Source organism: Arachis stenosperma, chromosome 5 (genome assembly GCF_014773155.1).
Source record: "Arachis stenosperma cultivar V10309 chromosome 5, arast.V10309.gnm1.PFL2, whole genome shotgun sequence".
Lineage (NCBI taxonomy): Eukaryota > Viridiplantae > Streptophyta > Magnoliopsida > Fabales > Fabaceae > Arachis > Arachis stenosperma.
The window spans coordinates 134,315,199-134,328,333 of record NC_080381.1 but is presented as its reverse complement, the minus strand read 5'-3'; the positions used below and the strand labels follow the sequence as shown (position 1 = coordinate 134,328,333).

Sequence of the window (13,135 nt, the reverse complement as noted above, 5' to 3'; positions counted from 1 at the left end):
TAACATTTACTCATGAGTCATCTTTTGTTCCGTATATAAGTTTGTATGAGTCAACTCATTTGTGTCATATGCTAACTCCTCTTTTATTAGCTTATTCTGAAAAAAAGCAAATATCAGACATCTCAGAATATGGCATTGATTGATAGTCTCTTAAAGATCTTGCATTGCTATTGAGTATCTTTTCAATCTCAATAAGGCAAATGTTTTTTAATTCGTCATCAGTCATGTCCTAGCAAAAGCACACGATGATTTTATGAATATTTAATAAGTAATTTCAAAATAAAATTTATTAATATTATTAATAAAAATAAAAGTAATAAGAGAATACAATCTTGATATAAAAAAAAGACATAGTGAAATACCTTGATTTTTCAATGCTTTTCTCCTCTCATATAGTGTCCCGTTAGAAAATAATGTCCAAATTGGATTCTAAACACGATCTGGTTTGCTAAAGCTATTAGATATCAGTAGCATCATAAATAGTTTTCTTAATTGATGACCAAATGAAAGTTCAACTACCTCATTAGTAGGTGTAATGAATTTTCTATCGTTACACAGTAGTCCCATGAAATAACAAGCATCTTAGAAGTTAGAATATGTAATCCCATTAACTGTTCTAATAGACTCATATGTTATGCAACCTCTCTGAATAGTTAACAAAATTCTCATATAGTAAACATCACATGTACCATTAACTGTCCTAATACACGATATATCTGGTTGATCTTCAACCTTTAAGTTTTTTGGATTATTAACTCTGCAAATCTCTTGCTAACTTGAGTTACATATCATTGTGATGAAGAGGTATAGATATCTATATTTCTTACAAATTGTCATAGCATTTTGACAATTATTAAACATGTATCTCATGCCACCAATGAAGGATTTGGGTATCATTTGAATCTCTTTGTATATATCACTTGTCACCTTATCTTGGTTGTTTCGATAGTAGGTCGATCTTTGTACTCTAATCATGAAAAAGTAATTAACCAAGATTGTTGAAATAGACTTTCACCATTGATAAAGGTTGCATACTCGACGCTTCTTTCTTGTATTTTTTGGTCTGCTCCAAATATTAAATTTTGTAAGAGTTGAAGTGGATGTTGCAAAAATAGCAGTTGTATTTTTCCTCGCATACAACATATTGAGAACTCAATATTGGATCCTGTTTTGGAATTCTCTGATCTCTCCTCATACCACATTATAGCATTATAATGCCAACAAAAAAATTCTGGATCACCAATATCTATTACATCTAATAATCACCAAACTAGTAAATTCTGTTTCAGTTATATCTGTAACAAATACTTTATATAAAAATATACATTTCCTTCACCATATGAAGTATAAAAATAATATCTACAAAAAATTATCAATGACTGCAATCTATAGATTAAAAAGATGAGATTATATAATATGATTTTATTGTACCAAGATCAAGGTTTAAGTTTTATATGTACAGCAATCAAATAATAAGAATTACAATAAATTAATGTTCAAATACAAAAAATATAATATATAACCATATTTTTGTCAGAATTTTAAAAATTTGTAACTAATCGATAATTTTTTGTCTACAAAAAGCATAACAATAGTAAATAATAAAGTGTTGATATTACTGCTTCTTAAATTATCTATATTTTCAGTAACATCAAATATAGTTGGGTATTCAATTTGCACATAATTATTTACTAGAGTCGTGTTTTTAGTAATATCCTCAACTTCTTCAAAAATTCTTGCAAGATTTATAGTCAATTCTTTCAACAATGATTTTCTTTGTCTCAGATGTCTTCTCTTTTCAGCTATGCACATTGTTTCTAATTCTTTGGTTAGTAAATTTGAATTAGATGTATGTTCCTGTGATCATTAAAGATGATACATCAATTATCTTATATTATTAAAAAAAAATAGTGTATCCTTAGATTTAAAAAGAAAACAACATTATATTACCACTGTTATTCAATAGTATCCATAACCTTATCACTCATATATGTATACATAAATTATCAGTCGTAGAATTGATTTTAACAATTTTGTAAACATGGACCGTCGTTGTTAAAAGATAGAAAAAGTTTAAATGGAGTAATTAATTATACTAAGCAAGAGAGGTGTGCTATGCATCTCTAATTCGTACTTTTATAATTGACTCATACCTAAAATTTTCTGAAACCTAATTGACTTTGATTTAAATTTAAAATAAAAATCCTAACAACTAACTAAAAGATGATATAATGTAAACAAAATTATTATTGTTAGATAAAAACTAATTGAATAATTATTAATTATTATCGTTATTAGCTTAGAAATTAATTTGAATTAATTCGCACTGACTCATAAAATAATTACGTGAACTTATAAAATTAAAGATAAAAAATTATACTTTATTTTTTTAGATGTTAAAAAAAATTGAGAAAATTAATTTCCATGCGAGTGTGATCCGACCTACTATCCAACCCAGACACAATTCCGAAACCTAGTCGGAAAACCAAACGGAAAGTGGCAACCACCAACCACGACGGACCAATCAAAACGCTGACAATACTCCCAATACACACTCTCTCCCCCCCCCCCCCCCCCCTCTCTCTCTCTCTCTCTCTCTCTCTCTCTCTCTCTCTCATCAAAACTTAATTTTTAAGCGGAAAAAGAAGAGTGCCTCCAATTTCGCATTTTTTTTATAGGAAAAAGAAAAGAACAAATGGCGATTAATTCAGCATCTTGTTGCTGCATGCCATTCTCCTCTTTGCCTTCTTCTTCTTCGTCTCCTTCCGTTCTCGGAGCGCCCAATTCAAAGCCCGGCTTTTTCGGCGACGCTCCGCGCCTCAGCGCTCCGAGCCTTAGGCTCTTATCGGTTCGGGCCCAGGCACCCGATAGGGATGGTCCTGTTGGTGGACCCAAGAGGCGGGTCAGCTTAGATAACTCAGTTACCTCCGTCGGGTTATCCTCTTCCTCCGCTTCTTCCGTGATCGATTTTCTCACCCTCTGCCATCGCCTTAAGGTAATGGAAGGAAAGAGTTCATCACTCAAACCCTTCATGTAAGAAATCGCAGTTTTCTCTTTTTTCCTTTTCCCCTTACTTTATGGTTTAATCGGTTTATTTTGTTCTGTCATCATCTCTCTGTCTTTGAAAATCATAATTTCTTAGAATAAAGTGAAGCAGTGTGGAGAAAACATATGATCCTAAAAAATCCCAATTTGACCCTTTCTTTTTTATAATTTTATTCAATTGATAATTAATTGTGTTACCGTAGACTCGGGTTTTGTGGGAATCCCATACATGGGAATATATTTTACCAGTAAATTTTGTATATGTATAGATATAGAAGATAAGATATTGTAATTGTAATTCAGTAATATATTTTGGGTTGGATGCTAGATATGTTATTACATAGGTTGAAATTGGCTATCTTTATGATTCTGGTGGGCTATAGAACCATTTTTCAGAAAATGTGATCAGATATATATCTCACTGTTTTATTTACTTTAATGCAAAGGAGCAGCAGATAAATTTTATTGAGTGCTTTTGTAAATTTTCTTACTCTGCAAATGAAACTAGTCATTTGGAGATGATGCTACCTTAGGTATATAAAAATATTTTGAAGATGTAAACTGTGGTTCTACAACAGTGATTCACTAATAATGTAGTAATTTCTTGCCATGCATATGTTCCTCATAGACCACAAAGAGGAAAGGATGGATTAATCATGGGATAAAGAGTGCTGAATCGATTGCTGACCATATGTATCGAATGGCTTTGATGGCACTGATTGCTGCTGATGTACCTGGATTGAATAGAGAAAGGTTTCAAATTGAATTTTGCTATTATTCAAATTTGTTTTCTTTTCTGTTTGGGTTCATTCTGTTCATTTGTTATGGTAAGCTGCTATCCTGTTTTTGGGGGTAATACATACATCTTTAGATTCCATGATTAATGGAAGTACGATGATCCTACTATTTTGAGGTTGCTTGGCTTGAATTATATATCATAACACTTGCTGTGGCACACATTCAAAAGTTTTGTTGGGCGAGAAAGTTACTTTAGATCAGGTGCATCTTATAAATATCAACTTAAAAAAATTAGATGGTCCACTAATTAGCATAATTTCACTAATAAGAAAACTGCTTGCTGCTTCAGAAAATGTGATCAGATATATATCTCACTGTTTTACTCTCTAAATTGTAGGTATCTAATAGTATGAGTCAGTGTATTTATATCCACCTCATCGATTTTTTTACTGAGACTTCTTTGTCTCAGTATTCATCATCATTGTAGTAATTTACTTAGCTTTCTTGCCTCTGTTCATGTTATTCATATTTCTGGACTTGCTTTTGGGTTATGTCCGCCTGATTTTCTCTATGCATTCTTTGTGTTGTGCAGATGTATCAAGATAGCACTTGTGCATGATATTGCGGAAGGTATCTCTCTAATGCCTTCTGATAGAATAATTTTTGCTGTTTGATAATAAGTATTGATAGAAAGTTTTACACAGGTTGATTTGCTATTGTTTTGGATAGAATAAAAAATTTGCAAAATCATTTTCAAATGACTTGCGACGGACTTATTGCTTGTCCTTCTAAGCTGCAACAATTGAAAATTCCACTGCAGCACAACTTTTAGAAGATGTGTTGATGGTTCTTTCATGTGACCAGAAAGTTCTGACACAAAGCATGTTTGATCTTAGTTAGTTTTGTCCTTTATAAGATTCACTTCTCCAGCTTAATAATAATCAGTGTATCAAAGACATGTTAGTGAATGTCGCTTGATAAATTGTTAATTAGTCATACATATTGACTATATGAATCAAAGAATAAGCAAGATGAAACTCCCAACTGGAATGTTTTGAATAAATATATGCAAAAGCTAATTTGTACTTGGCAAGCAAAAGTCCGTAAAAAAATATTGGAATATTTGACTCATCTGATTTGTGACTTTATTGCTTTTGTAAGTGGCAATGAGCACATTCTTTATCCATAAGTATCTTCTATAAAGAAAGATAAAAGGAAAAGGGCTTAAGTCTAGTCTACTTGGAGATATTGCTTTGTAATCTAAATTCATTTTTGCATTCAATAGCTATTGTAGGAGATATAACACCATCTGATGGGGTGCCCAAGGCTGAAAAGAGCAAAAGGGAGAAGGCAGCTTTGAGTGAGATGTGTGAACTTCTTGGTGGAGGGATGAGGGGTAATTGCAAATTATATTTTCTTGTAGATTTACACTAAACTTTCCAAATCATGAAACAAAGTTTTACTTTGATGGCACCTTTCTTAATTTGCAGCTGAGGAGATCAAAGAACTTTGGGAAGAGTATGAAAACAATTCCTCTAAAGAGGCTAATCTTGTAAAAGATTTTGACAAGGTACACATATGCTATCTTATACAGAAAAGCCTTCTCGCCACATAGATCCTTGGAAATGCACTTAAATACAATAACTTTAAATGCACATAGTTTTGTGAACATCGATTTCAACATATGGGGAATCATGCAAAGATCAGCACTGACTTTTATGAGTTACATTACTAGTAAATTCTTTTGTGAGGAAATGTGGGAAAGCACGAGTTTAATATGTTGAGATTTTAGTTAACATAATTTAAGCATAAATGGAGTGTACAAAATTGACATGATCTATGAGAGGGTGCAATGGTGCTTTTGGCCCATATAGTCAATATAACCTAGTAAAATGGTTTTGTTGTAGCCTTTGGATATAGTAAAACTATACAAGTACCTCTACCCATCAGCTTTAGCTTTTGGGAGAGATTGTTTCCTGATATGGTATCAGAAATTTATGACAAAAAAGGTGAGAATTCGATCCATGTTGTCCCAGTTCTTTCAAATTAAGGATTTCAGTCACAAGATAAGATGGACATGTGCATTATCCATGCATCAAGCCCGAGAATGTTTCTTGTGCGAGGAGACTTCTTAGATATATAATCATTGATGTGTCTCAACCCAGCAGCTTGTCGACATAGTTTTGAGAACCAGTTCGAACTGGCCAGTTTGACCTGGTTTACCGGGAACTTGCCACTAGACTGGTCCAGTTTGGGGTAAAAACTGGTTGCACGTGAATTGGTCAAAAACTGAAAAAACCAGTAAAAGAAATTGGTAAACTGGTTGAACTAACTCGGTTTTTGGCAGTTAACCGGTTCAAAATAATAATACATAAAAGGATTTTTTTTCTAAAAAATATATATTTTATACATTGATATATTATTTTATTATATAGGAGTTGAACCTTTAAACCTTTAGCTTCACTAGTTCGAATTTCGGTTCGGCTTTTAGAACATTGCTTGTAGGTGTTTGGAAAATATTTTCAACTATATAGCACAAGTGATAGACTCTCTAGAATCAATAACCCCAGTCAGATCTATGTCTAGAAACACAAATAGCTAGCTTCCTGATTCTAAAAATAGTGTTTAGGAATAGAGTAGAGGTATCCTACTAAAGATTTCTCAAAAAAATAAATTAGAGTAGAGGCATCCTACTAAAGATTTCTCATAAAAAAGAAAAGGAAATCACTGCTTTCACTCATTTTATTAATTATAATTAGCTTATCTACTGTGCTAGATCTGAAGTTCAAAGCCAAAGGCATGATTACACTTTAGCTTTATCAGTACAAAATTGCTGGAACACTTTTTCAATTAATTTCTCTATAGATAATCACAACTTCTAGTTACTATATTGCTGCTTAGTAGTGACATTCAGTGCCACTATAACTCAGATATATTTTCTGAGAAACACACCACGTGCGCGCGCGCACACACACACACACATATAAAAACAACAATAACAATGTCTTATCCCACTAGGTGGTGTTGGCTACATGGATCAAACTTTGCCTATATTATATAGTCAATCCCAAGCCCAGATAAAAGAGAAGGATTGTGTAAAGCCTTCAACAGTTAACAAAACATAAAACTTTGTCGAATCTTCATGACATGAATCAAACAAGATGGAGAAAAGAATGTTAGAAGAAAATGGGAGGATCAGGGATCTTCATAACAAATTAAAAAAATATTTAAAGTGAAACTTTCCTGTCTCTAAACCCGTTTGAGAGGAAAAGTCATGTATAATGAAAGATCCTGCTAATGCTTTAGTCATGCGTATTTGTATAGACCATCAAAGATGTCTAATCCCTAGAAGCATTATATTTAAAACTTAAAAAATTGATTGAAAATTTTTTGCAGTCTAATTCTGAATAAAGCAAGTAAACTAAATGTAGCCTTCTAAGTCCACTAAGCATGAGATCTACATTTATTGTGTCTTAATTAGCCTGTACTGCATTCAATTTTATCCAAGAAAAATGTATTTTTTTAAAAATTTTCACCTCTTGGATTTTCTTACACGGTTACACCTACATAAAATTTTCTTGTACAACTTTATGGTCCAGATTAATGGTTTCATTTACTTGTTTCAGTTCTGTTATAAATCCTCTTGCAACTTGAGTGATTAAGGAAAATGAATAATGACGAATGTGTTAAATACTTTGAACACATACACTGGTGATAAAGGTTGTTAGGGGAACTTGGGTATTATGGGGTGCCCAAAGTCCTCTATCGAGTAGCATCAAATGCTTGATGTTGTATTATGCTTGATGTTGTATTTAAGAAGAGTGATTCTTCACCCTTAAAAGATAGCTTTTAAGGTGTTTCTCCCATTTTCTTGAGGTGCTTAACGTTGGTATCAGAACCTGGTTGTTGGCAGCACAGAAGGGCTACTTAGAGGCTAGATTGGGATGAATACTGGATACTGGTAGCTGATAGCCAACTGCCTACTGCTGATGTATTTTTAGGGACTCAGGTATTATGAGATGTTCAAAGTCCCACATTGAGTAGCGTTGGATGTTAATGTTGGATTTAAGGAGAGTAGTCTTTCCCCATTAATAGTTAGCTTTTGAGGCCTAGTTCCCCGTTTTACTTAGGTACTTAACAAGGCGGTGTACTCTGTTTAATCATGGTGAAACTTTGGCATCAATGATTATCAAGATAACCATGATCCACCCATGATCAATTTCAAGTTATTAATAACAATATCATATATCAATATTAAAAAATTCAAGGGATTCAAGTGTTTGTTGTTCAAATTTATGTAGGAGAAAGTTTATGCAACATATAGTGTGTTTTCCCTTTATGTTATCACAACATGCATGTCTGGAGTTGGAACTGTCAATTGAGATCTTGTGGTTTCTTTATAATTGCTTTCCCTTGCTTCTCTGAATTCTGATCAGGTTGAAATGATTCTACAAGCACTGGAATATGAAACGGGTAAGTTATGGATAGATCCATTTTCTCCTATATTGAATAGAAACCGTTTTAAAACCTTAATTTTGGAATTTTTAAACAACTGATTTTCTTCTTGATGAGCTGATAATGTTTCCTTAAATCTAGTTTGACCTTACTTACTGAATAGTCATGATGTGCTGTTTAATGCTAAAATTCTTCTATATTTTTTTGGCAGAACATGGAAAGGTTTTGGATGAATTTTTCATTTCAACTGCAGGTAGAGTTAAATAAACATTCTCTAGTAATGAAATGGAACTTCTTTGTTTAAACTTTTCCTTAGCCTCTGCACATGTTTGGCCTTCAGGAAAGTTTCAGACTGAAATAGGGAAAAATTGGGCAGCTGAGATCATTTCAAGAAGAAAATCTTTGTCAAAAAAGAGGCTGAGTTGATGATATAAGCAAGTGGCTGATTATGGTTGGTGAGATTGACACAATGGCTAAGTATACTTGACAACCTTTAAGCATGACTTCATTCATAACGTAGTCCTGGAGTTTTGACATAAATTAGGGATAATATCTATCATTTGTCCCATATAAGTTTACCTTCGTTCCTTTTTAAAAAAGAATCTTTTGTTAGTGACTCATTTAGTCTCAGCTTCTGTTTCATTCTTTTCTTTTGAAGACATTATGGTGTAAATTCTTACCAAGTATTTAGGCATTTTTTTTGCAGTTGTACTTTGTCTTCTAAGCATTGCAGTTGCAACTGTTTGGTTTTATTTGTTTTCTATGAAGTTAATTTAAATAGGTATTTCCTTTTCCTTTCTTAAGCAGTTTCTTGTTTGTTTTTCCTTGGTTGTTTTTTTTTTCCTTTCCAGTCACCAAAAAAAAAAAATAATATAGGTATTCCTTTTTAAGCGATATAGTTTGGCACCGCAATTCAATGATAAAAGAAATTTCCGGCGTATTAGTTAGAAACCTTTAGATAAAGAAATATTCAGATCATACATGGTCGTATTTCGATTTAAATATTTTACAATGCCAATTAATTATTAATCCGCGATATTAATGTGTTGTGGAGTCAAGATATAGTTAGAGGACAGTAACAGTTTTTCAAGCAGGATTAGTCGGATATCAATGGATGTATAAGTGATGGAAACCAAAAAAAAAAAAAGGATTCAATTATGAGTGTTTGGTAGTTGGTGATCATTTTGAAACGAACGCCAGAAGGTTGTTGGGCAGGATTTGCACTGAGTTTGCTATGACTCGCGTTGAACTACGGCCAGGTTGCGCTTTAATTCTTTCTGCTTATGTTTAAACATCAGATCCAAATTTTCACTATCTTATTTTTGAGAGATTAACAGCTATTATCATCAAACTCCTCACCAATAGTGCAGTTGATTGTTCTTGGTTTGGTATGGGTGCATAAATGCTATATATCTCCGCTAGAAGGCTGACCATCCTATATGAGGTAATCATGAATTGATTTGATAAGAATCTAACTAACGACGTGTAACAGCGCTATTGATCGTTGCTATGGGTTTGTCTAATCGTTTAGGATGTATAGAAGCACGAGAACGCTGCCTAGTGGTTTTTCTAAAGTTCGACAACTCCTCCTTACCTCCTTTCTACCAATATTACATAAGCAAGACATACAATTTTCAATCCACACTTTACAATTAGTTCGCATTATGGCAAACACGTAGGCATATAGTTAAGTAGTCATAACCAATAAAACACACCCAAATAATACACACAAATGCGTTTTTTCAATGTGTGTCTTATTAGCCATGAGCTCAAGTGTCAATTAACTACAAGATCCACATATTCCGTAGCTAACCTGAACAGTTTTATAGTCATACATCTTACAAGGGATATCATCAAAACTTCCCAGAAGTCTATAGAATATATAAATGATTGAAGGAATAGTGCTCTATCACATTTTCTTAGAGGAATCCTATTTGAAAGAGTAACAGACCCCTTTTCGAACTTGAAGAGAACCACATATGAGAAGGCTGTGGTAATTCTCAATATCAATCTCAATCTCATTGGCATCTATCACCATACTCGACTGTCATCTTTATCATTGTAATTCAGATCCTAATTATTCCTACAACTCCTACATTTCAATTCACAAAAAATACGTCCACAAAGATGTAACTTGGGCCATTATGTATGTCTTGCGGCTATAGGGTCTTTAGAAGAGACTTTGAACGCCCACCAAGGAAGCCTTCTCTAACATGGACAGCTAGCACATTCCTACGTACAGTCTCTCATGTCGTGTACATGAAAAAACTCTCACTACAACTGTATAGTAAAAGGCATTTGGAATTCTCCTACTACATGGGAGTCCTCTGAGCTTGCGAGGTCTCTGAACCAGAGTTTTCTTGTCCAAAAGGGAGCCACAAATCACTTAAAACAAGCGGATACTGTAACACCCTATTACCTAAGCCTTACCTCTAGTCGTAAAACGAAGGATAACAAAGTGACATGACAATTCTAAAGCTTATAATATATAATATATATCTAAGAATTTATATAACTAGAAATCTGATGAAGGAATAAAGCTCAAAGTCGCATAAAGCAGAATTACAATACGCGAAACGTTCACACACGATACTAAACGTATAGTACGAACAGAACAAGACATAATACATATAAAACCTTGTAGATAGCTCCAGGATACATAAGGTAATAATAAAAATAAACAAGATATATATATATATATATATATATATATATAAAAGGACTAGTCACAGCCTGCAGAATTTAGACCGACTAGTCAAACTGAAATACAAAAGAGTTTTGAAAGTTAAAAACAGTTTATACAATTTATCTCTCAAACAATATGCAACAACATCACACATCAATAATTCCTCATACATCAATTCATCACTTACCACCCATCATCATCATAATAATCATCCACCACCAATCATAGCTCAACATCAATAATTCATCATCATGCAACATTAACTCAAGAATCAACACCATTCATGAACAACAATCTCATTTCAACAATTATCAACAATCAATCTAATACTATCTTAAGGTTCACTATCCTAAGTGTCCATAAATATTACATATTACATAGAGAAAACTGAAACTATACATTGGCCAATTCTCAATATACACCAAATACCAAAACGATGCCACCAAACTCGATCCAAAAGCCTCAAACCAACTCCAACAAACACCAAAACTCAATCTAACATCATAAAACATACCAACATCAAACCTAGGGTCCATAAAAATAACTAAACACAATAGTTTAGTGAGACATTACCTTACCCAACAAGAATAGGGACAAAATCCAACAATATTCCAATGCTAGATCACCCATAAACAAACAAAATCACAAAATCTACTAAAAAAATCAAACGTAAAAATGCGAAAATGTTAGGCCAGGAACTGGAGCACGAGTTTTGAGTTCCTACCTACAAGCCTTAGTTAGAAATGACGGGCTCGACAAGACCTTCACGTAGTCACAAATGACTCGTCAATCGGAGTACCATATCTCAAGTTATGACTCCCGAAAGGTGACAATAAATAGTGACACCCCTTTTCTTTTCCCTTCTCTTCACTCACCGTGGTCCCTCTCTCGCTTTTATGGAAAATGAGCTGAAAGCTCATTAAACATAAATATATATGTTGGACCTTGGGTTTGGTTTGGGACTGGTCCAACCCGTTAGCGTTTCAGGTCCGTTTGATCCACTTTGGGTCAAAACCTTTAAGATTAGTGTCCGGTTTTTTATTCTAAATTATTTTTATCCTTTCAAACAATAAATTCAATTTTCAAAATCTTATTTTCCAAAATACGCGATACTGGACATACTAGAACTGGTACTACCTGTTTAAGCACTAGTACGCATTTTTACGAAATTTTTTTGCAAAAGATACATTTTCCCATTCAAAAAAATCTATTAAATTCGAATTTCACCTTTTTGTTTTCAAAATATCATTTCTATATTTTGAGTCTATTCCAGACAGTTAAAAATTATTATTTTATTAAAGCGGTTATTCCGGTTCTTACATTCTCCCCTCATAATTAGAAATTTTGTTCTCGAAATTTGAATCGCGTGATATTTCCTCCACGAAGCGTTCTACTACCCACGTTGTCAACCTAAACAAGTCGTCAAAGCCTCTCGTCCACGATAGTTTTACCGTGTCGATGTTCCCTCTCGCCTTCCGCTGTGTCACTCTGATTATTCGTCACTAAGAATTTGACTTACTCTACTACCTCAAACAGAAACTTCCCTTTAAACCAAATACCTCTTTTGTAACATTTTGTAAAGCTTTTAAAACAAGCTCAATCTAAACCTTTTTAATGTCAAAACTTTTTCAAAAGACTAAAAAATTATTTATTCTTGAATCAATTACTTTAAATCATGACTTTCCTTAAATTCATTAAAATCCTTAAATTATAACTTTTCAATTTGAATCCTTTTTGAGAAGTTAAATTACAAACCAAATTCACAAAACAACAAAATCATAGAACTCATTTTTTCTATAAATCATATCATTTAAACCAAGAGTTTCGACTTAGTTTCAAAACTAAATCATTTAAACCAAAAGTTCCAAACCAAATTTCAAAATTATTCTACGCTTTAAAACTTTTTCAACACAATTCACGGCCATACCGGTTAGAAATTGAAAATCCTTATTAAAAACCGCAAAAATATTTGTCTTCATTTTGTAGCTGCATCAGTCGGCACTTTCTTTGCCACCAATGTTGACCCTCACCCATAAATTGATATGTCGCAAACTCCACAAACTGGTTTTTCGGAATATGTTGAGCTCGTAACGAATTGGCTAGGTTAATCATTCTCACTATCTCTTCGTTAACATGATTGACCTCGTCTGTAAGTTGCCATTTGGGATCATGTCTACACCAAACAATCGATATCAAGGTGATCAGTCTAAA

At 33.2% G+C, this 13,135-nt stretch overlaps 1 protein-coding gene across 1 annotated transcript; it reads left to right on the top strand.

The window, feature by feature from the left end:
* The first annotated feature begins 2,421 nt into the window (after nt 1-2,421).
* LOC130982138 (uncharacterized) lies at nt 2,422-8,943 on the top strand. The gene is made up of 8 exons (XM_057906010.1): nt 2,422-2,995; nt 3,674-3,798; nt 4,376-4,413; nt 5,069-5,179; nt 5,274-5,353; nt 8,220-8,256; nt 8,450-8,491; nt 8,579-8,943. The coding sequence occupies exons 1-8, from the start codon at nt 2,696-2,698 to the stop codon at nt 8,662-8,664; spliced, it is 819 nt and encodes a 272-aa protein (XP_057761993.1). The 5' UTR covers nt 2,422-2,695; the 3' UTR covers nt 8,665-8,943.
* Nucleotides 8,944-13,135: the final 4,192 nt, after the last annotated feature.